Source organism: Dromiciops gliroides, chromosome 2 (genome assembly GCF_019393635.1).
Source record: "Dromiciops gliroides isolate mDroGli1 chromosome 2, mDroGli1.pri, whole genome shotgun sequence".
Taxonomy (NCBI): Eukaryota; Metazoa; Chordata; class Mammalia; order Microbiotheria; family Microbiotheriidae; genus Dromiciops; species Dromiciops gliroides.
The window spans coordinates 661,512,209-661,537,421 of NC_057862.1; the positions used below are offsets into that span (position 1 = coordinate 661,512,209).

At 39.2% G+C, this 25,213-nt stretch overlaps 1 protein-coding gene across 1 annotated transcript in view; it reads left to right on the forward strand.

The window, feature by feature from the left end:
• LOC122739518 (zinc finger protein 2 homolog) overlaps window positions 1-24,037 on the forward strand; it is a 57,812-nt gene extending 33,775 nt beyond the window's left edge. Inside the window, exons 6-8 of the mRNA XM_043981241.1 lie at window positions 12,940-13,066; window positions 13,680-13,775; window positions 21,344-24,037. Coding sequence (XP_043837176.1) covers window positions 12,940-13,066; window positions 13,680-13,775; window positions 21,344-22,884 — 1,764 coding nt within the window. The 3' untranslated portion in view covers window positions 22,885-24,037. The remainder of the gene's footprint in view (window positions 1-12,939; window positions 13,067-13,679; window positions 13,776-21,343) is intronic.
• The last annotated feature ends 1,176 nt before the right edge of the window (window positions 24,038-25,213 follow it).

Here is a 25,213-nt window from a genome sequence, read left to right on the forward strand (position 1 = left end):
GGGTTGTCGGCTTCTCCTCAGGTTGTCTAAGATTGAATTGACTTTTTGACTGCTGTATCACACTGTTAATATTTATTGAGTTTATGATCATCTGAATTTCTGCTCTTCATCATGGCCTTCAGAAACTCTTCATCCTGAAAGACCACATTAGTTCTGTAACTCACACCTCCTCAGTGCCTCCAGTCCCTGGGGCCATCTCATAGTACCTGACTGTACTATGGACTTCATCATGCCGCCATGACAGGAACTTACCCTCCCCTCCCCCTTTTCAGTTTTTTAAAAATGTGTTGGTTCCCCCATTAGATTGTGAACTTGCTTCTCTTTGTATTCCTAACACTTAGCATAGTACCTGGTACATGGTAGGCACTTCATAAATATTTATTGACTGACTAACCTTTTTCACCTGATTTGCTGTTTATCTAGTTTATCTCTTTTACCCTTTACTCCTCTATCCCTTCTGAAATTGATCATTTGAACCCATGTGAAACTTTACATTTACTCCCATTAAATGGTATCTCAGATTAAGTCCTATATTCAAGTCTGTTGAAGTTTTTCTTACCTCCTGACTCCTTAATCTAATGGGCTAGCAATTCCTTCCAGCTTTGTTTTTGATGAAAATGTTAAATAGTACATGGATACTAAGGGGGTCACAGGGGTGCTCAAATAGAGATCTTCCAAATTGATGACTTTGTTGTTGTTGAGTCATTTTTCAGTTGTGTCTAACTCTTTGTGATCCCAGTTGGGGTTTTCTTGGCAAAGATACAGGATTGGTTTGCCATTTTCTTCTCCAGATTCTCCCAACAAACAGGATTAAGTGACTTGCCCAGGGTCACAGAGCTAGTAAGTGTCTGAGGTCAGATTTGAACTCAGGTCTTCCTGACTCCAGACCCAGCGCTCTATCTACTATGCCACCTAGCTACCCTGTAAATAAACTTCATGTCTTGCTATAAGTTCAACCTGTTTTAGATCTACTCAGCTATCATGTTTGTTCATCCATATGTCTTTGTTTTGTGTACAAGGATAGCATGAAGCAAGCTATCTACATCACTTCCTTACCCTAACAGTCTAGTAACCATGACCTGAATGGAAATGAAGCTCCTCTGGTATAACTGGTTTATTAAAGTGCTATTGGTGACTTGTTTGTTACACAAGTTCTTTTTATCCCTGCCTTCTTGTCCCCACCAAAAATCCTCTCATGTACACAGTGGCCATGTCAGATAGCAAGGCAACATTCTGATTCCCTTTCTCTTCCTTCTCTTCTTAGATCCAAAGGTGTTTTTTCTCTCCACCTGGGCCCAAGATTCCTCTTCCTGTTGAGGCTGAGATTAGCTGCCTGTTTAGTGTGGTTTTCATTTATGTTAATGATGTGATTGTGCACATTCTGCTTTCTTCATTATGTATTAGTTCCTAAGTCTTTCTGTTGTTAAATCAAATAGACTGAGTCACTGCATGCTGTGTTTCAGGAGATTGGATTTTTAGAAACACATACTTATTAATTTATTATCACTTGCTAGGAGGGTTGTTGACTGCCATGGATTTCCCCTTGCCAGCTGAGAGTCCTACCTCATGAGAAATCTGAAGGTTTAAATACTTTTCCAAAGGTCTTATGAGCATTCTAAGCAGTTACCTCTAACTAAAAGTCTGGTATTATAGTTGCAACTTGAGTGGAATGTTTTTTTTTTTTAATTGGGAAAATAAGGTGAAGATATTTGTGGCATTAAATCATATCAAATCAGTTATATATAGGTTCAACGAAAATCTATATGAGCTCAAAGTATCAAAGACTACAGGATGCAAACAACTGTAAAATTATTCAAATAGGAAGTCTCTGTATTCAATTCAGTTCAATTCAGTAAACATTTACTTAGCCCCCTCTATTTGCTGGGAACTGTGCTAAGTACCAGGGATTCAAATAAGAAAAAGAGAGTCCCATGAGGAGCTTACAGTCTAATAGGGGAAGAAAACACATGATGCTGGAGGGGTGTGTGGGAAGGAGGCACAATGTTTGGTGGAACAGAAACCAAGCAGAGCGGCTGATGGAAAATGGAGAATTGTCTGCAACGTTCTGTTCTGAGCCCTATGTAAAGGAAGGCTTTGGGAGAAGTGACTGTTCTACCCTCCAGTTCTCCAATCAGAAATGCGAATGTTCCAGTGCTGTTACTAGAACAACATATTCTAGTCTGTTGGCATGGAGACAGTCACTCTTGATTTTATAGCTGGTAGTTTAAGGTAATGGTCCTTAGTGTCCTTATAGATGGTCAATAGATTTTCCTATAGTACAAACACCTAAATTCTGTTACCTGTCCTTGAAACTTTCATATTCTGTTTATTTACTACATTTCCCTGAGTTTTGTATACTCATTGTCTCTTGTGGCTCACTAATAGTTCCTCATATTTCAATGCCATAGTTTGTTCAGTCATTCCCCAACAGATGAACATCAACTTTGGTTCCAGTTTTTTGGGGACAGAAGCTGTGCTGCTTTGAATATCTTGCTACACATTTGGAATTTCTTTCTGTCTTTAACTGCATTGGAGTATCTGTCTAGTATTGGAATTCCTGGGCTTGGGGATATGCATATTTTGGTGATGTTCCTCACATGATTGCAAGTTATTTACTAGAAGGCTTGGACTAATTCACAACGTCACTAGTAGTATTATGGTGTGCCTACCTCCTCATAGCCCCTCCAACATTTGTTAATTCTTTTAATTCACTTAGCAAGCATATAGTAGGTGTTTATTGTGTTAGAGGCACTTTCAGTACCCATGTAACACTATGGCACAATAATTAGTTAATTTTAAGCCTGGAGAGAAGACTCCTAAGGTCTACATGGTCTCTCCCTACTCCTCCCTCCCCTTTCAGCTTTACGAAGTTTATTTTAGACAAAAAATTATGAGTTCAGTCTCAATCACTCAGTCCTACAGTGAGGAAAATTACTAACGTTTAGGTAGAGATTCTGCTCTTTGAATAACTTTACATTTATATCTATCTCTATTTAACCTTTGGCCTCTTTGTGGTTTAGGAAAAATTCAGTTCATTGGAAACATTTGAGTAATAAAAGAAAATAGCAGATTATATTTTAAGTGTTTTGATAGCATGGGAGGGGAAGTTGGGGAAAGAGCTGAATTTTTCTTGGGGTTTTCCTGACCCCAAGGCATCTCTGCTCTGAGATGCCTGTAGAATCTGGTGCTGATTACCTTCCTCAGTATCTCTTCTCTACCATAACTCAGTTTTTCTTCCTTTGCTTCTAAGGTGTGCTGGAAAAACTGTACTTGCTATGATCTATTCTTTTGCAGACCCTAGTTCTGATAGCATCTCTCTGGAAAATACTATTTGACATGTAGGATGGGTCTCTGGGATGGGGCAAGGAAGGGGGTTATTTCAGGTAACTATGGTGATATAAGAAACAGAAAATATCAACAGAGGCTTATTTATAGCATGATCTACTTGTGAAGAAATCATGCTGGCTTTTTGTGAGTGCAGCTCTTTTTTTGTGAGTTTTTCCATTATTTAGAGTTCCACTTTCTCTTAGTGATCATTTGTATTCTTGTAGTTATTGTGTATTGTACAGTTTCTCACACAAATTCTTTTGGTTCCATTTATTTCACTCGCATATTTTCATACAAATCTTCCTATGTTTTTCTAAGGTTCTCTTCTTTGTCATTTGCATAATAAAATTTCATTACATTAGTAAAGTATAGGGTTTTTTGTTTTTGTTTTGGGGGGCAGTGAGGGTTAAGTGACTTGCCCAGGGTCACATAGCTAGTAAGTGTCAAGTGTCTGAGGCTAGATTTTAACTGTGACGAGTAAAATCTAATGTGTGGTCACCTTTTTTCTGCCCCCAGTGTGGGGAAAAACTAGTTAGGGTTTACTTATGTTAGAAGTGTCAGCACCAGTTTTTGGCATTAAGCATTTATTAAGGGGCAGCTAGGTGGTGCAGCGGATAGAGCACCGGCCTTTGAGTCAGGAGGACCTGAGTTCAAATCCGGCCTCAGACACTTGACACTTACTAGCTGTGTGACTCTGGGCCAGTCACTTAACCCCAATTGCCTCACCGCCCCACCAAAAGCATTTATTAAAGAATAAAGAAGGCAGCTAGGTGGCACAGTGGATAAAGTACCAGCCCTGGATTCAGGAGGACCCAAGTTCAAATCTGACCTCAGACACTTGACACTTACTAGCTGTGTGACTCTGGGCAAGTCACTTAACCCTCGTTGCCCTGGAAAAAAAAAAGAGTAAAGAGAGAATACATGGAGTTCAGAAAGTTAAAGAAAGAGACCTATCTACCCTAGCATTCAGACTGGCCTCCTTCTTCTCCTTCCTTTCCCTGCCACCCACATGAGGATACAGAGCCAGGGAGCCAGCCTCAATTCCTGCTTCCTGTCTCCCTCCCTTGGAAGGATTGGTTATATTGGTTCACTGGACTTTAGGGTGGTCTCTTGTTGAGTTCAAAGTCTTTAGCTTCTGAGAACAATACCCTATTTAGGGCCAGTAGGTTCTCAGTCAATCTCACTTAATTCAATCAATTCTAAATCAATCTCCAGGTGGGGCTTTTGGGTGTTTGCCAAATCCCATTATTTTCTCACAGAACTCAGGTCCTCCTGAATCCAGGGCCAATGCTTTATCCACTGTACCACCTAGCTGTCCTCAGTTGTTTTTTTTTTCCCCAGCCATTGCGTTTGTAGTTCTTTGCAATTATATAAAGTGCTGCTATGAACATTTTTGCATATATTGGACTTTCATTTCTGTCTTTGGCTTCTGGGTCATTTACTGGCTTATATGTCTCATAATGGGATTGCTGGATTAAAGAATATGGAGGCTTCAGTTAACTTTTCTTGCAAAATGGAAATCCAGAATTGTTAGGCCATGTTACATTGCCCACCAGCTCTGGCCTGTCTTTCACGGCCCCTCCAAATTGGACTCTTTGCATTGTTTGGTATCTGCCAATTTTGGGGGTATGAGGTTGAAGCAGAGATTTTTCAATCCGTATTTCTTTCACTGTTACTTATTTGGATCACTTTTTCATGTGGTCATTTGTAGTTTGGAATTCTTTTGAAAATTGGTGGTCTCTTTTAGTTAGTTATCCATTATACAATGACTATTGATTAATGTTATGTAGTTATGTCAACTAGCTGCATATTTTGGAAATCATACTTTCCTCAGTGGTATTTCAGTTTTTTAAAGATAATGTGCAATAGCTCAGTAATCACTGATGCATAGTCTTTCAGGACCTGGCACAGCTCCCTGCCCCTTGTGATTCTGCCTTATCAAAGGAGGGGAGGTGCTTTCTTTGTACTTCTCTGGAGTTTTTGGCCTCTCTTAGCCATTTCTGGCATTTCTTTTCCTCCTCAGTCACCATGCTTTCTGCAAATATTTCAGCAAATTGATTCCTCACACAGAATGTCAAGGAGAAGAAGGAAATGTTTTTCTTAATTCAGCAAAGGAAAGACTGAGCCAAAGAGAACCCAGGTTGCGTATACTCAGCAAGTGGCACATGGTGGGAAATTGTGTGAATTCAACATATATTTCCTAATTTCTCTTTTTGGAAATGTGATCTTTAGAACTTGATAGGGGCAGAGGGAAAGAATTTCATTTTCTGGTATTGATATTCATTATCCTTCCTTCTGATTCTACAAAAAGAGTTTGTTCTTGGGTCGATTTGACTTCTTCTGTAAAGGACCAAGGAACTTACAGTCAGGTTGTGTGCAGGAATTCTGTCTTGATGAGTATAGGAACTGCTGGGCAGTGTTAGTCTCACATTTCACTTCTTGCTCTTTCCCCTGTTCTAGCTTCTCAAGACCCTGGCTTGACTTAAGAAGAGAGAATTGAGGTGGAGCAGAGAATGACTTCTGGGCTCATCAGAGCTGGGTCCCAGGTGAGTTATTACTCTGTTACTCTCCTGAGATATCATTTAATTCCTAAAAGCGTGTATGTATTTTCCCCCTCCTTCCTTCATCTTCTCTGCTCCATCAAATGTAATTCAGGAATCTGAACACCAGTTGTTCTCTCTTGGAAAATCCTGGCTTGTCTTGTGGATGTTGTAGTGTTCCTGGAGTTTGCAGATGTTTGGGTTTGGAAGTGTCTTAGGGCTCAGGTGGTTCAGCCCTCTAATGTGATGCACAATATATCTGAGGTACAGAGAGGGGACCAGTCTTACTCAAGCTCCAGTCCATTTCCACATCTTTTAGTTTTTCTTTTCCCAAAATCTCTTGTTACAAAGTCTCTTCTCCACTCATACGGCCACCACCTACTCCAGGACCTCATTTCTCATTTGCACTATTGCATCTTTCTTAAATTTTATTTTTTCAAATATCAAGCATTTTTTTCTCCTACTCCAAAACACCTTATTCCATGCCCCATCTCAACCACCTCAATAGACTTCTATGAACCTCCAGGATCAAAGGTAAAGTCCCTTTATGTGTCATTTAAAGCTCTTTACAACATGATCTCTTCTTTCCTGTCTAGTCTTTTTGTGCTTTTCTCTCTCCTTACCCACTCACATACTCTGTGATGCAGCTGTCACAAGAGGGGAAGGGGAAGGGTAGGGGTTCTTAGGTATTCCTCACTAAAGAATTACACTTTCACACACAGTCCAATTTAGGATTAAAATGGTACTAGAGAAAGTGACTGAGGGGTAAGTCAAAGACTTCACCCCTGGGGAGGAGGGCTCAGAAAAAATCCTCCTTCCAGAACAGAAGGAAGGCAAAAGCTTTTTAGAGGGTAGATGGGGTGAAAATGTGAAGTTTATTTTTGGGGTGGGTTGGGGAAAGCTTGAATGCTTGTCATATTCCTGAGAGTCAGGGGGATTGTTTTTTGTAATGATGGTCCTGACCTCTGGGGTTATCTCTGTCTCTTAGCTCTGGTCAGGTAGTAGCCAAACCTAAGTGACTTTCCTGCTATAGAATTTTATCTCCCCTTACTTCTTAGGTGTTTCTGTCCTTATAGCAATTTGGTCTATTTAAACTTTAATAGTCCTTTGATTCCTCTACATGTCTGTCCTGTTATTTGGTCACCTTTGGTTTTGCTTCATACAGGAGATACTTCTGAGTTATCCTAAGCCCCATGTCACATTTATACTGGTCTACTTACTCTTCCTTGTAAAGGACATGCAATAAATCTCCCGTCTCCATACCTTTGTACTGGCTCTCCTCCTTACCTGGAATGTTCTGCTTCTTCAAATCTCTGGTTTCCTTCAAGGTTCAGCTCAAACAGTGTCTTCTGCCTGAGGCCTTTCCTGATCCCCCAAGGCAGAACAAGAAGCTTGAGAATGGCGGGAGTGAGGTAGGGGAGGCCTAGCATTGTATTTTATCTTTTTTTTTTCTTTTTTTCTTTTTGTTTTTGTGGGGCAATGAGGGTTAAGTGACTTGCCCAGAGTCACACAGCTAGTAAGTGTCTGGGGTTGGATTTGAACTCAGGTCCTCCTGAATCCAGGGCTGGTACTTTATCCACTGCGCCACCTAGCTGCCCCCTTGCATTGTATTTTAAAAGAAGACACATTAAGAATTATGGGAACCATAAGCATGGCAGAGAACATTTGGGTAAACATCAAAGGACACAGGAACAAAGGAGATATTGTCATTAGTAGGTGTCACGGCCCCTTCTGGCAGTCTGATGAAGCCAATGGTCACTTTTTCATGTTTTTAAGTGCATACAATTAAAAACGGAGTATGATAAAATAAATCAATTACATTGAAATACAGTTCTCAAAATAGTGAAAGATCCAGGTTCACAGACACCCTCCCCTGCCCCAAATCTATCCATGGACCAAGTTATAAGCCTCTGATCTTGACAGGGAAAAGGACTCGATGAGGATTTGGAGAGAGATCAAAAGCCTGATACAGAGGAAAGGCAAGTTAGGATGATAAAGCACTAGGTGAAAAATATATTTTCATAACTGTCTTCTATGGAAAACAGAGTGAGAAATTCATGGAACAGATCACAGAGCAGTTAGGAAAACAAAGCATCCGTTTATTTGTCCCAAGAGCAAGCAGGAATGTAAATGTGGAGACTCTTTCCAAGAAGTTCAAAAACTCCTTTGTTAGTGGAAGTATATGAAACTTTCTCTGCTCACTGTTTGCAGATCTTAGTTATCCAAGTGTTAGGTCTCCACTGATAAATCAGTCAGATCCAGATTGATTCAATTTTGGTTTTCTTGTCTCCTTAATAAAGGATGTTATCATTTCCATCAGCATGATATAAATAAGTCTGATAGTTCAAACTTAAAAGCAAACAACATGATAAGAATATATGATTCAAAAGGGGTTGTCACAGATAAGAATACCCAGATGTTTTTACAAGTATTGAAGAGGAAAAACAGACTGACTCCAGCAGATGAAAGTGTTCCTTAGAGAGCCATACAGTCTGCCAATTATCCTGGGTAAAGAAGTCAGCAGATAAAAGCTTATCTGCTAGCTCCCAGACATTTGGAGAGGCAAATGACATGTGTTAACCTGGAAATTAATGAAACAATCAATATAGGATAAAGTAAGGTCTTTAACTGGGGCAGAGGGACTATAGCTCAAGATATCTCAAAGCAAGAAGCTAGGGAAGATGGGAAACTGAGGACAGGGTTTTTATGGGGTAACAGAACAAAAGGGAACTTAATGTTAAAGAACCTTTAACAAAAGAAACCATAGAACTGCTCCTGAGTTAAGTATAGATGCTACTTAACTCTAAATAGAAACTACTTAATGTAGGTGGACCCTTTTACATAATAACATAAAGTCCAGAGAGTAAAGTGGGGAACCTTTGGGAGGGGATAGTTTGCTTGGGGGAAAGTGGGGGAGATCCACAAGTCGATCAAGAGTCTGGAATTGACAAAGATTGGTTAGCTCCAGGCAATTCATTTGCCTGGAAAGGGTGAGTGGGTGGAGATCAGTCAGTTCTCAGTAAATTTGTAGTTATCATATGTCTCCTACAAAAATAATAATAAACAGATCAGAGAAATCAATTTTATAATATCTCCCACAATTTGTTTCCACACCTGTCTTCCTATGAACAAAACAGATCAGAGCACATAATGTCTCTCCTACAGGAAAAAACTGGATCAGAGAAAGAAAAAAACTTGATACCAATTTATTTTGTTCCAAGAAGAAATTATGTGGATTATGTGGAGACCCTTCCAAAGAAGGGAGCTTGAGGACTCTGTCTTTCTAAGGGTATTTAAGGTTTCTTTGCTTACTGGTTACAGGGTGATGTCAGTTTTATTAGCATGATACAAATGAACCTAAAACAAATACTATAACAGGCATTTTAAAGACACAGTAAGGGTTTACCAAGGACAAGGATGACTAGATATTTGCTTATGAGAATGATAATGATGTGGGCAGAATTTGGGATCAAATTGATTGTGAGTTGTCCCAAAAGAATTACAAGACTCAGTGACTCAGTTTCTCAAGTTTTATTGCAATCCTGTGGGTGACCACAGGGAGAGAACCAGAATAGTGGAAGGGTATCCCTCCAATAGTGAAAGAAAAAACAGTTATATTTATAGTATGGATAAATTGATTATCAGTCTGATTATAATTATCTCCACCTTGGCGAGGGCCCATCCTAATTTGGAGTTCCTGGGGTTCTAAGCCAACCCCGAGGCGGGGTACCTTTTTCAGCGGAGGTGTGTTTTTGGGGTTAACAAGTCATAAGGTGAATCTGGGCACAAATCTGGCCTTTTCTGTGTATGTCTCTTTTTTATTCCCATGGCTAGTTTCAAAACATATTCATTTTTCGTTTATTTCTAGTCTGAATTTCTATAGACTGTCATTTAGTTTAAGGTCATCATGGCCTCTTTCCCTCTGTTCCTGTTATGGGTCCTGATTTATGTGTGTAAGAGAACCTAGCATCCTGACTTGTAAGTTGTCCATTAACTGGGGTCTGACTCCCTTTTTGAGCTAATAATATCTGAATTAAAGCTTGGGTCTTAGGTTTTTCTGTTAACCCTTTTTTCACCTCTTACATCATTCCCCCCATTTCATATAACCGGGGAACGATCATCTCTTCTGTATCTACTTCCTGCTGAATGGGGACGAGGTAGGGGCCCATGGGGGGTTTATGAATTGAGGGAGATGTAGGAACCAGAGTTACAAATGCAAAAACCACAACACAAAACACAAATGATTTACGAACAGACCAAGGGGCAACAGGGACCCTAATATAGAATAAATCTAAAAGTTCCATGAAAAACTGGATGAAACAAGCAATTGTGAACAGTTTCAGCCATCCAGGTAATCTCTGTTTGGCAGCTCAACCTTCAGGAGGTGTTATGAACCATATAGACTCTGCTTTAGTCCAGGACCACATTTGCCAGAGACTTCAAGCACTCTTCCAATTCTGATAATCCTAATTCAGTAGAATTAGAAACTTATTCCATTACCAAAGTCAAATTTGTAAGCATATTCTTCATGTTCAAGTTACCCAACAAAAAGAATAGTGAGGGCAGTGCAGTTTTCCAGACCCACCAAAGGAAATTATCCCAGGTTCCTCTTCTAACTTTAGTATGAGAAGAGGCAGTAGCAGTTTTTCTCTGGACTCCCAATAGCCCAAAGTAACATATGGGTTTAAGCAAGTGGTAGTTAACACTAAAGACTTATAATATCCTTGTTGATATAAGAAGGGGAGATATCTCAGGGGAACAATAGGGTATAAAGGGACCAGGGCTAAGGTGGACCGGTGAATGGACCTGACAACTAATCTAGCAGCAAGGTCTGCCCTGTGATTCCCTTGTTAGTAGCTTGGTGCCCCTGGCAGTAAGTACATAACAGAGATCTGACTGGACAGATTTATAGTAAAACCTAAAATGTATAACTATGTTTCCTGGTTACCATCCTCCCTCTCATCTGAATGGGGAGGAATTTCACTTTCTTCTAAACCTAAAAGAATACCCAGTTAATTTAACCTTGTCATAATTCACCTCCTACATCAATAAGATCTATTGACTCTTTGGGGAGAAAGAAGATAGTGAATGGGGACTCATTAGTTGAAGTTTAGTCACAAGGGCCATTTTGATTTGTTTACTCTCTTGGGGAAAAAGTTAGAAAATAGGGACTTATCTGCTAGCCATCTGGGTTCAGCCTGAAGTTTTAGTCAAAGGGCATTTTCCAGGGTCTCATAAAATCCATTTGGATAATAAGGCAGCTCCATCCAATCCAGGTGATTCATACATTCATATTAACACACCCCAAATAATTCTAGGGTTTGCTTGACACTCACTTGTATATTGTCTGGGTTCAGTTGGAGGGGATTTTGATCTTATTAATCCAAAGTTTCATAAAATTCCTTTGGATAATAAGGCAGCTGTATTAAATCCAGATTGTTTATATATTCATCAACCATCTCATTGCAAGCCATGACATGGTCCAAGGACAAACAACAACAAGAGGGAATGTAGGAAGGGAGGAAGTTTTAGGGAGAAAGATAAATGAGTTTTATTTTAGATGTTGAGTTTAAGATGTGTCCTGGAATTCAGTTTGAGATGTCTGAAAGGCAATTGGAGATGCAAAAGAGATTAGGTCAGGGAAGGTGGATTTGAGAATCATCAGCATAGAGATAATAACTGAATTCACATGAGTTGATGAGGTCACCAAGTATAGTAGTATAGAGGGAGAAGAGAAGAGGGCCCAGGACAGGACCCCGAGGGACACCTATGGTTAGAGGGTGTGATCTGGAGGAGGATCCAGCACAGGAAACTGAGGAAGAGTGAGCAGAGAGGTAGGTGGAGAACTGGGAGGGAGGCATGTCCTGAAAACTTAGAGAGAAAGGGGGAGGTTTGAAAAGGGATGAGAAGATTTGGAAGAACTGCTAGGGAGAGTGAGTAGATAAGGGGGGGTGAGTCGTATTGTGGAGCAGCAGGGAGGGCCCAGTTGAGGTTGTATAACAAATTTATAGTGGATCCTATGAGAATAGGTGAGTCATTTTCTCCACCTTTGTTCAGCAGCACCTGTCTAGGTGCAAAGGCAATGAATTATGGGAGTGATCTTCCCTGCTCCACTATTTTTAAAAGCATTAAAATTTTTAATTTAATTTTTAACGAATTACATTGTTTTACTAATTTAAAAAGTGATATGATCTTTTTACTTAAGGTTTAGTATCTGTTTGGCATTTTTCTTGGTATATAGTGTGAAATATTCATCGAAACCTGATTTCTGCCAGACTGCTTTCCAGTTTTCCTACAAGTGATTTTTGAAGATGAACCCTTACAGCAGTAATTGGAATCTTTATGTTTATTGAACACTGTACTACTGTGTTTGATCATTTCTGGATCTTATGTACCTAATTAATTTCACTAATCAGCTTTTCCTTTTCTTAAAACTAATGCCAAGGGCAGCTAGGTGGCACAGTGGATAGAGCATCGGCCCTGGATTCAGGAGGACTTGAGTTCAAACCTGGCCTCAGACACTTGACACTTAATAGCTGTGTGACCCTGGGCGAGTCACTTGACCCTCATTGCCCTGCAGAAACAAAACAAACAACAACAACAACAAAAACCTAATACCAAATAGCTCTTATGATTATTGGCTTAGAGTATAGTATGAGATCTTATACTGCCAGGCTTCCATATTACCTACTTTTTTCATTTTTCCTTTAAGATTGTTGACCCTTTCGTTCCTTTAGATGGATTTTTCTGGTTATATAAAGTAAATCTTTGGTAGTTTGAAAAATAGTATAATTTTGAAGAGTAAAGCTCATGTTTTACTTGGGGTTCAGTATGGGAAATTTTTTGTTAGCTTTACTTTGAGCAATTAAAATAAAATCATTTATGATGCTCAGGGTATAGTATAAGGTGAGGGAGATGCAAGTAGAACCTCAAGAACTACTTCCATGGAATAATACTCCTAACCCTTAGTGTTGTGAAAGCTGCTTCCTCTCTGTTTTACCGATTCATGCCTCCCTCATGTTTCACGTGACCAGTGGTACCTGCGTGAGCAAGAACTTTTTTGATCTTTCAGAAATTGCTGACATTCCAAGACGTGGCCGTGGACTTCACCCAGGAGGAATGGGGGCTCTTGGAGCCAGCTCAGAAGGACCTGTTCAGGGACGTGATGCTGGAGAACTATGAGAACTTTGTGTCCCTGGGTAAGGATGGCTTTTTTCTTCTCAGTCACTGGGATGTTTTTGCACTCTCATTTTCTAAAGGAAGGCCTAAAATGCTCTCTCTGCTGAGTTTTGATTTGATGTGCAGGGAAGTTCTCATGAATTTGTGCATTGTGGAAAGATTCACAAATTCTAAGCCATAGCTTTACTGTGTTGTTTCTTCTTCTTCTCCTTCTTCTCCTTCTTCCTCCTCTTCTTCTTCTTCTTCTTCTTCTTCTTCTTCTTCTTCTTCTTCTTCTTCTTCTTCTTCGGGCAGTGAGGGTTAAGTGACTTGCCTAGGGTCACACAGCTAGTAAGTGTCAAATGTCTGAGGCCAGATTTGAACTCAGGTCCTTCTGAATCCAGGCCGGTGCCTTATTCACCACGCCACCTAGCATTCACCTTCTTAGTGGGGACAGTCTCAAGAATGATGCATTTCTTTTGAGTCTTAATAATACCCTTTCATCCATTCCCCTTCCTTAATGGGTGTACTCTGAAGAGCATCCTTCAGAGATCCTTTTGAGAGCGCCCTCTATTCTCCAAAGAAAAAGGAGTTAAAGTTGAATTCTGGGACATTTTTCTCTCATCACTTTTCCAACTATTTCCTCATGTTTAGGGCTTCCAGATCCCAAATCAGATATGATCTCCCAGTTGGAGAGAAGAGAAACAACAGGGCTACCAGACAGAGAAGTCCCAGAAAGTTCTTCCCTAGGTGAGTGGGGAAAAAACCAAACCCCGAAAACCCAAGCAGGTGGGTGTCATTGTAAGCAACACCTCGGCTCATCACTAAGGATACATTATCTTTTTTATAAAATAAAACTTAACTGTTTCAGTTAGTGAAAAATAGCCTTCTCCCCACTTCCCAAGTGAGGATGAATGAATGTGCATGCGCGCACGCGCACACACACGCACACGCACATGCACATGCACATGCACATGCACACGCGTGTGTCTCATTTTGTTCCCAGAGTCTTTTACCTCTCCAGAAGTGGGCAGCATGTTTCATCATGAGTCCTCTGGAATTGTGGTGAGTTATCAGGCCAATCAGAGTTCCTAAATCTTGAAAAGTTGTTTGTCTTTACAATATTGTTGTCACTGTATAAATTGTTCTCCTGGTTCTGTTCACTTCACTCTTCATCACTTCATGCAAGTCTTCCCAGGTTTCTTTGGAACCATCCTTTTCATTATTTCCATTGCTTCCATAGATCATAAATTGTTTAATCATCCCCCAATTTATGAGTACTCTCAAATTCCCATTCTTTGCCACCTCAAAAAGAGCTATAGATATTTTTGCATATCCTTAGAGTTTATTTTACTTAGGACTAATCCTTTTCTTAATTTACCCTCCATCTAATTCTCTCTTCTTCCTTTTCCCTTCTATTTCTCTGTTGAGTTGTGTGTGTGTTCTTCTCTCCCATGACCAGATCAGATGAGGATGAACTTCAAGTGGCAGCCACTCCTTCTTGTCTCTTCCTCCTTGTTATAGATGACTACTTGTGTACCCTGATTAGGAAATCATTTTCCCTAACCTTCTTTTCCCTCCCTTACTCCTCACTGAGTACATTCCTCTTTCTCTCCTTTTCCAGTTAAGACATAACAGAAGTACTCCCAGACCTTCTATCTAATTAGATTTCCTGTATGACCCCTGATGATGTTAGGGTTGAAAGGAGACATATGTCTCATGTCCCTATAGTAGAATGTAAACAGTTTATCCTTGTTCAGTCCCTTATCGTTATTCATTCAAGTTTACCTTTTTATATTTCTCTTCAGTCCTGTGTTTGAACTTCAAAGTTTCTATGATGCTCTGATCTTTTTATCAGAAGTGCTTACATGTCTTCTATTTCATTAAAGCTCCATTTCTCTCCCCATAGGATTATATTTAGTTTTGCTGGGTAAGTTATTCTTGGTTGCAAGCCTATATACTTTACCTTCCAGGATATTGTATTCATTCAGCCAGTCAAATAACATTTATTAAGTGGTTACTACATACCAGGCACTCTTATAAGAGCTAGGGATATAAGGAAAGACAAAAGACATTCTCTACCCTAGAGGAGCTCACAGTCTAAGGAGGGAGACAACATGAAAATGACTATATACAAGCAAGCGGTGTACCGGATAAATAGGAAATAATCCATGGAAGGGAGGCACTAGGGTTAAGAAGTAGAGGGAAAGGCTTCCCATAGAAGATGGGATTTTAGTTGGGACTTGAAGAAAACCAGGAAAATGAAGAGGTGGAGATAAGGAGGGACAACATTCCAAGCTCTCCTCTTCTTTTTATCAGTAGCTGTTAAATCCTGGATGATCCTGATGATGACTCTTTACTACTTGATTATTTTTTTTTTCCTGGCTTTTTGCAGTTTTGGCTAGAATGCACTTGGGAAGTGTTGAAGTAGGAGCATGGTCAGGAGAGTATCAGGATTTCCAAAATATTAGAGACCATAGAGATCATTCTTGGATCGGTTGAATGACCTGAGCTGTTTGGACTAAGAATAGGAAGACTGGAAGGGACATGGTGACTGTCTCCAAATATATGAAAGAGCAAAGTATGGAGGAGAGACTCAATGAATTCTGCTTTATCCAGAGGGCAGAACTAGCAATGATGAGTAGAGCTTGTGGAAAAGTGACTAGGCTTAGTCTAAGGGAAAACTCGACATCTCAAGTTATCCCTAAGAGGAATGGGAGGTAGTTCTCCCTCGGTAAAGGCCTTTAAGCAGAAACTAGATGATCACTCTTTAACCGTAGAGAATAGATCTTTTCTATTGGCTTCCTTCCCCTTCACTCTAAGCAGGAGAAGAACATTTCTGATTACTTTGTTTTTGTTTTTTGCAGGGCAGAGTGAGGGTTAAGTGACTTGCCCAGGGTCACACAGCTAGTAAGTGTCAAATGTCTGAGGCCAGATTTGAACTCAGGTTCTCCTGAATTCAGGGCCGGTGTTTTATCTATTGCACCACCTAGCTGCCCTCCGTGATTACTAGTTAAAATGTAATCAACATCAAATCTCAGTAGGTAATGAACGCTTCTTGTAGAGGGAATCTTGGTCATGTACAGATGTACAAATTTTTGACTTGATGCAAAGAAAAATATCCCAGGAATCAGAGCTGTCTAAAAGTGTGATGGGCTAGCAAGGTAGTGGGTTCCCCAGGTCTCTAAGTGAAGGCTCTTCACTTAAGGAATCCTTATTCATCCATAGGTCAGGCTATAAGTCTTCTTAAATTCCTGAGATTCTGTGACACTTTGTGATTTTCTTTCTTAACACTTGTCTTTCTTGGTTCTTCTACCTCTTGATTTCATCCCTTCTTTATTGTGTCTTCTCTTTTCTAAATCATTCCCCCCCCATCTTTAGGTATCCCTTTGAGGCTCTGCCTTCATTTTGCTCCTCTTGTTTTCAAATAGTTCATCCAATCTTTTGGTGTTAGTTATCCCTTCTCTTCTCATTTCTATGTTGGCAATATCTTTAACCCTCAGTGGTTCAATGATCAGATCTATGAGGATGATTCTCCTATCCATGAATCTATCCCTAATAGCTCTCCTCATCTCCAGTCTCTCATCTCTACCCTCCAGCTTAGATGTATGTTTCTACCTAGATATCCCATTGACATTTTTTTTTTTTGGTGGGGCAATGAGGGTTAAGTGACTTGCCCAGGGTCACAGCTAGTAAGTGTCAAGTGTCTGAGGCCAGATTTGAACTCAGGTCCTCCTGAATCCATGGCCAGTGTTTTCTCCACTGTGCCACCTAGCTGCCTCCTACCCCCATTAACATTTTAGACTCAGTACATCAAAAACAAAGATCATCACTTCTGAAAAGTTGCCCCATCTCCCAAGTTTTCTGTTTATGTTGCATTCATTGCAATCCTTTTACTCAATTTGTGATTGTAGAGTTGTCCTTGACTCTTCTCTCTCCTTAAAGCCCTCTCAGTTCCCTATTCAATCACTAGACAAGCCCACTTGAGTCAATCCATGCATCTTCTTTTCTTTATTCATGCAGCCACTACCCTAGTTTAGACCCTTGTTACCTCTTTCTTGGAGTATAAGTAAATCCTCCTTAATTTGTTTCCCTTCTCCCTTTCCTGCAAACAAGTGCAACAATAATCTTCCTAAGCTTCCTAAGGCAAGTGTGATCTTTTTACTTTCATGCTCAAAAGATTCCAGTCATTTCCTATTCCTTCTAGGATAAAACACAAAATGCTAGCCTGGCATTTAGAGTCTTTCCTTAACCTGGCTCTGACTGATTTTCCAGCCTTAGTTCACACTGTTCCTTTCCACGCTCTTCGTTCCAGCCAAATGGCACAAACTCATCATTTGCTCTCCCAGCCTTGGCATTTTTGCTTTGAAGGAACTGTCTACTCATCTCTGAGTAGGTTTTCCTCTGACACCTACTGAGAATTGTCCTCTTAAAGCTGAGTCTTTTTTTTTTTTTTTGCGGGGCAATTGGGGTTAAGTGACTTGCCCAGGGTCACACAGCTAGTAAGTGTCAAGTGTCTGAGGCCAGATTTGAACTCAGGTACTCCTGAATCCAGGGCCGGTGCTTTATCCACTGCGCCACCTAGCTGCCCCCAAAGCTGAGTCTTAAAGACTCAGCTGATATCTAACTTGTATGATTCTTTCTGGTATTAATGTTTTTACTCTTCTCAAATCACCTTATCATTTTTAATGTTCTATCCCAGGCACATTGTTGGAGCCAGTTAATTGATGACACCTACTTGATGTTTATAATCTCTTTCCTGTACCCCTCAGCTATTTCTGGTGTTGTCGGTACTACCTATGGTATCCAACTTTTTAGATATAAATAAGCAGTTTTCTTCTTCACCTTTCCCTTTGAATTTAAAGCCATTTCGATTAGGTTTCCGAGTTTTTAGGAGAATACATGCTTATCATGCCTTCTTGACCACACATAATTTCTGGCTAAAATCTGATCATTCCTTTATTTTAATCTGGTCCAGAGATACAAACTATTTCTTATATACCATATTCTTAGAAACCACACATTTGATTTTCCAAATTTTGTTTGCTTTGGAACCCTTGCCTTCTATTGGCTTCACTAATGAGAATACCACCTGTACATGTAATGACTTTGATTCTTTGCTCTAGATTTCATAATCTCTAATAATGCTTTCTAGTTTCCTGATGGAAATATCATTTGTCCTGTTAAACAAAAACCCATCCCCCACAAAAACATAAGCAGAGTGAATCACAGTTATAAAGACAAGCTCCCATTTTTATTCTTTTCAGCCACTGGGTTACATGCAATTGCATGGAAAATCTTAAGAGATTCCAATGAGATGTGGAAGAGAAGAGTATTTAAACAGTTGGAAGGGGAGGTCGTGCAGTCCCTAGATCAGCCAGTTTAGGATTAACTCCCTGCTTCTGGGGTTTACAAGAGAATGCTCTTAATTCTAGTTGCACAATACAAATCAGTCTGATAGCTCGCTCCTTGAAAGCAAACAATGTGGATGCGGAACAGAAGCCTCTTTGGATAAGAGAAATCCATGTAACCCTCCAATTGGCTCAGGGATACTGGGGAGCCTAGACAGCAGATAATGATGTCTCCAGCAGATTCCAGAGAATTTTCAAGAATGTCTGATTATTTACATATCATCCAGGTTCAATCTCTATTACCATAAGAGACCTTTGATTTGTTAGGCTAGGTTTTCATGTAGTTCTTCTGGAAATATAAGGGAATTTTATGAAATAATAATGAGTCCCCACATGGCTTAGTGAGAATTGGGTGGTAGTGATTGGCTATTTCTTTTGAGTTCCCCATGTGTAAATTGTTGGTGGTTCTTCTTCCTTTTCTCCTCCGTGTTCATGTTCTTCTATCCTACAGCCTCGTGACACAATTCTGCTGGACCTCTCCCTATCCTTTTCTTCTTTGTTTTTATATTAAAGACTTCCCCCTATTTTTCAAAAGGTCACTTCATTTTGTCTCAGCTTGAGTAACAGACGATGTTTCTTGAGCCCCTTTACTTTCCCTTTCAACTAACCTTCATTTTGGCATAAACATCAGTGACCTAGCATGGTGCAGCACATGGTGGATGATTAATAAATGTTTTTTGATTGATCGTGGCAGAAAGGCAAGCTTGACTCTGTAATCCTGTTCCTTTCCTCCCTTGCTGAAGTGAAATGATCAGCCCTTACTCCCCTTTCATTCTTGATAATCTTGTGGTCAACTCTCACCTACTTAGGCTGGTTTCTTCTTCACCAGACTTTGATAGGATTGCCTGAAAGAATCTATGGTCATTTATATGGGTCTTCCAGCCTTTCCTCAGGAAGTGACTCAAGACAGTTCATTTACATTTGAATGTTGATTAACAACTTCCTGCCCTTGGCCACTATCCATGCCTCTGAATGCGTAATTTGTCAATTTCTCCATTTAATTATGTCCAGAACCAAGTGGGAAATTCTATCTGTGGTCTGACTAGAGCAGAGTTTAGTGAAGACTATTATTTTCTGTGATCTTAACACGACACATCTTTTATCTCAGCCCTAAATTATTTTATCATCTTTTATTTATATAATATATAATCAAATTATATATTACATAATTATATTATTTTAGTGGCTACAACATACTGATTCTTTTTTTAAAATTAAAAAAAATATTGCTGTCTTTTTTTTTTTTTTTTGTAGGGCAATGGGGGTTAAGCGATTTGCCCAAGGTCACACAGCTAGTAAGTGTTAAGTGTCTGAGGCTGGATTTGAACTCAGGTACTCCTGAATCCAAAGCCAGTGCCTTATCCACTGTGCCATCTAGCTGCCCCTGCTGTCTTTTTTTTAACATTACCAAAAATTTCTGTTCCTTTTCATAGAACAAATAATTCCAAAGACAAAGAAAAAAATTCCTAAAAAGAATGAATATACTGAGGAAGTCTGGAAAAATGTGCAATATACCACATTTGTAGACCTCTCATTTTTGCAAAAGTGTAGGGGTAGAGCTATCTTCTCATATCTCTTCTTTGGAGACATGCTTGTTCTTTGTAATTTTGCAATACTCATTTTTGTTTTTTTGTTGTGGTTCTGTTTACATTCTCATAGTCATTGTGAATATTGTTTTCTTTGCTCACTTGCTTCATTCTGCATCAGTTCATGTTGAGCTATGCATTCCTTTCTATATTCATTGTCATATTCAGTCATTTCTTATGAATGAAATGTAATATTCCCTTACATTCATGTACCATATATATATATATATATATATATATATATATATATATATATATATATATATATATATATATATATATATATATATTTAGTGAGGCAATTGGAGTTAAGTGACCTGCCCAGGGTCACACAGCTAGTAAGTGTTAAGTGTCTGAGGCTGGATTTGAACTCAGGTATTCCTGACTCCAGGGCTGGTGCTCTATCCACTGTGCCATCTAGCTGCCCCCATGTACCATAATTTGTTTAGCAGTTCCCCAACTGATGAACTTTTACGTTGTTTCTTATTCTTTGCTGTCACAAAAAGTGCTGCTATATGCCTCACATATCCTTGGATCATCATCAGAATTGATAAGTATTTTTGTGTTTTCATCCAAACTGTTGATAAAATTGTTGAACAGATCAAGTATAGGTCTTTAAGGCTAGAATATAATCCAGATGGACAAAATCCTTTATTTAGGGTTTTTCAACTAGCTTAAAGTCAAGTAAGTTGTACTACTAAACAGATCACATTTCTTCATCTTATGGAGAAAGATTTCTTTAAACTAGATACTGTATATCTACATCCCTTATATACCTGTCTATATGGCTTATTAATAAGGAAATAAGCTTTGTTTTGCCTCATCTATTCCTGTTGAATCAATGCTGGGTTTTAAGAATTGACACTTTTGGGGGGGGCAATGAGGATTAAGTGACTTGCCCAGGGTCACACAGCTAGTTAAGTGTCAAGTGTCTGAGGCCGGATTTGAACTCAGTTCCTCCTGAATCCAGGGCTGGTGCTTTATCCACTGAGCCACTTAGCTGCCCCCAGAATTGACACTTTAAAAAAACAAACCTTATGTTTGAAAATGGGTAGCCTAATTTTTCCAGGGATCGACTTAAGGTTTAGGGCTCTCTTTTTTTTCTATTGTTATGAAGTCCTGTGCTTTTAGGTGCTGTGTTACTCTCTTCTTACATATATTGGGCTTTAGTTCCTTTTTAATGAATATTTTTTCTACTTGTTTCACAGTGATCATAATTACCATTGATGAAATAGACTATATATTCTTGTATAGTGAAATTTCCTTTCAGCACCAAGGGTATTAAGTTGACACTGAATACTAATACTTCTTTTCCCCTTAGATTTTCTTCATGAACATAATACATTTGGAAGAAAATGTAGACTGCGGTCAATCCTTGTTCCACAACAGAGAGTTTCTACTGGAAAAGACCTCCATAATTATGATACACTTGGAAAAAGCTTCAAGAAGTTTTCAGACCTAATTAAACATAATAATAAAAAAACCTCCGTAAGGGAGAAACTTTGTAAATATACTAAACCTAAGAAAACTTTCATTTACCATTCAAAACAAATTCATTATCATAGAATATACACTCAAGAAAAATACCCTAAACTTGAGAGATTTAGCAAAGCTTCTAGGAGCATTTTATACCTTACTGTACATCAAAGAATTCATGCTAAAGAGAAACCATTTGAGTGTAATAAATGTGGCAAACCATTCAGCAATAATCAAAACCTATCTCGACATCAAAGAATTCATACTGGAGAAAAACCATTTGAATGTAGCAAATGTGGAAGAGCTTTCAGCAGTAACCAATGCCTAATTGAACATCAAACAATTCATACTGGAGAGAAACCCTATAAATGTAATGAATGTGAGAAAGCCTTTAGCTGTAAAGGAAACCTTTATGTACATAAGAGAATTCACAGTGGGGAGAAACCCTACATATGTAATGAATGTGGGAAAGCTTTTAACCAGCAGGGACACCTTAAAATACATAAGATAATTCATACTGGAAAGAAGCCTTTTGGATGTAATATATGTGGGAAGGCTTTCAGCAACAAACAATACCTGGGCCAACATCAAAAAATCCATACTGGTGAGACTCCCTATAAATGTGATGAATGTGGGAAAACCTTCTGCCACAATTCACACCTTAATAGACATAAGATAATTCATACTAGAGAAAAGCCATTTGAGTGTCATGAATGTGGGAAAAGTTTCAGGCAGAGCTCATCCCTTATGCAACATCAAAGAATTCATACTGGGGAGAAACCTTACAGATGTAATGAGTGTGGGAAAGCCTTTAGGCAGAAGGGACATCTTGAGACACATACCATGATTCATACAGGTGAGAAGCCCTTTGAATGTCATGAATGTGGTAAAGCCTTCAGCAGTAATAATTATCTTTTTCAACATCAAAGAATCCATACTGGAGAGAAGCCCTATAAATGTAACGAATGTGGCAAAGCTTTCTGCACTAATTCACGCCTTAAATCACATAAGGTAATTCATCCTGGAGAGAGACCCTTTGAATGTAATGAATGTGGGAAAGGTTTCCGGTTCAGCTCAGGTCTTACACAACATAAGAGAAGTCATACTGGAGAGAAACCTTATAAATGTAATGAATGTGGTAAAGGCTTCAAACAGAGCTCATACCTTATGCAACACGAGAGAATCCATACTGGAGAGAAACCCTATGAATGTAATGAATGTGGGAAAGCATTTAGCAGGAAGGGAAATCTTAATACACATAAGAGAATTCATACTGGGGTGAAACCATATTCATGTAAGGAATGTGGGAAAGCCTTCAGACATAAGGGAAACCTTAATACGCATAAGAAAATTTATATTGGAGAGAAAACTTTTGAATGCAATTAAGGTGGAAGAAACTAGTTAAAGGTTGAACTTGACAACATGTGAAAAGATTCAGAATACACAGACATCTGTTAGATATAAGGAATTTGGGGAAACCATTTGGTGAAACTCAACTTTTAAGAAACATGAAATTCATACTAGCAGAATCCCTATGACTCACAAATATGAGAAAACCTTCAACTGGAAAGGAAACCTTAAAGCACAGCAGAAAACACTCTTTTTTTTTTTGTTTTGTTTTGTTTTGGTTTTGCAGGGCAGTGGGGGTTAAGTGACTTGCCCAAGGTCACACAGCTAGTAAGTGTCAAGTGTCTGAGGCCGGATTTGAACTCAGGAACTCCTGAATCCAGGGCCAGTGCTTTATCCACTGCGCCACCTAGCCACCCCCAACACTCTTGAGAGAAAACTTTTGTTGTAATGAATGTGGGAAAGCTTTCAAATGGTATGGAAACATTAGGGAACACAATATCATCCAGGAAAGAAATGTTTTAATGTAAGCTTCATGAGAAGGCAGAACTCATTATGTATCAGAGTTTTCACACTGGTTGTAATAATTTAATTTTGACAAATGTGGGCAAACTTTCAAAGAGTAGAAACCTTAAAGACCATAAAATACTTTGTATTGGAGAGAAACCCTTTGAATATAATGAATATGGCAAAGCCTTTAGGATGAGGCAAATCTTTGCTAACAATAAAGACATCCTCAAATGCAGAGAATTAAAAAAAATGTGTCCAGGAATGTCTTCAGCAAAAAGAGAAAGAAATTAGAGAACATCATGTTGTTATGGGCCTGGGGCACCTCAGAAGTTTTCTGGGGGAACTCAAGGAACCTTCTCTATGAGAAGCTAAACCAATGGACAGACACACCTAAAGAAGCCAGTCTCCCATACCCCTTGAGGAGATAATCCCATTAGTCCTGACTGCTGCCTGAGTATCACCAAGGGGACAGAGATAACTCCAGAAGTCATCTCATTCAAGCCTTCACTCAAGCTTTCCCCACTCCCAAAGGGAACTTTCCATTGTCAAGTGGTGATCGCCACATCTGTCATCTATAAAAGTTTTTGCCTTTCTCCTGTTCGAGGAGATAAGTATCTCAGAGAATCATATGTCTCTGCTATCTCTCCTTGAGAGAAGTCCAAGGACTTCTTTCTTGGTTTCCTTTCCCTAAAATAAAAGATTATTTTGTTCTAATTGGATTTGTGTGTGAGAGGTTGTAATTCTTTAAAGAGAAATACCTAAGGACCCCCACGCCCACCATTTCCCCTGTGACAATGTGATAATTCATACTGGTCAGAATCTCCATAAGTGTAACGAAATGATAAATAAATGCATTTCAAACTCATTAGAGACTTTTTCCTGGAGGTTGACTAAGATAAACTAATAGCAGAAAAGTTTCAGAAAATTTCCCAGAGTTTCAGTTTCAGAGTTTGAAGGGGCTTCTGAAGCCATTTAATTCAATTTTATCTGAAAAAGAATCCCCTTCACTACATACAACAAATTATCCAGTCATTTAAAAATATCTCTAATTGTGTGTGTGTGTGTGTGTACGTTCGAAAAGAGACACTTATTGCCCCCCACACTCCAAATAATTTCTTCCACTTTTAGAGAACACCAATAATTAGGAAGTTTTTTCTTACACTAAACTTAAACTTCCATTGATCTTAGTTATACCCTTTGGAATCAAACAGAATAAGTCTAATCCTTAGCCATAACAGCCCTTCAAGTCCATTATGCCCAATTTCTTAGACTCATCTTCATAAAATAAACTGTTGGCCTTTCTTGCCATTCCTCATTTCCCTCCTCTAGACATTGTTTGGTTCATCAATATCTTTTCCAAAATGTACCTAGAAATTACCATGGTATTCTAGATATGTTCTGACCAGGGCACAGTATAGCAAGCATATTACCTTCCTTAGTCAACCAAAGTTTGAATTTGCTTTTTTTTTCTTTTTCTTTTTGGCTACTCTTTTGAGCTGGCAACCCCCTAAAATTCCCAGATTAAAAAAATTTTTTTTGGTGAGGCAATTGGGGTTAAGTGACTTGCCCAGGGTCACACAGCTAGTCAGTGTCAAGTGTCTGAGGCCAGATTTGAACTCCAGTCCTCCTGACTCCAGGGCCAGTGCTCTATCCACTGCCCCCCCCCCTCCCCGCCCCAGATCTTTTTTAGACAAACTATTGACTAACCATATCTTCCCTACCTTGTACAATTGATGTTTTGAATCCAAGTGTGAGACAACATTTATCACTATTAAATTTCAATTGATCCCAGTGATCTAGCCTGTCAAGTTCTTTTTGAATCCTGTCTTGGTGATCCACTATGACCCAGCTATTTCTC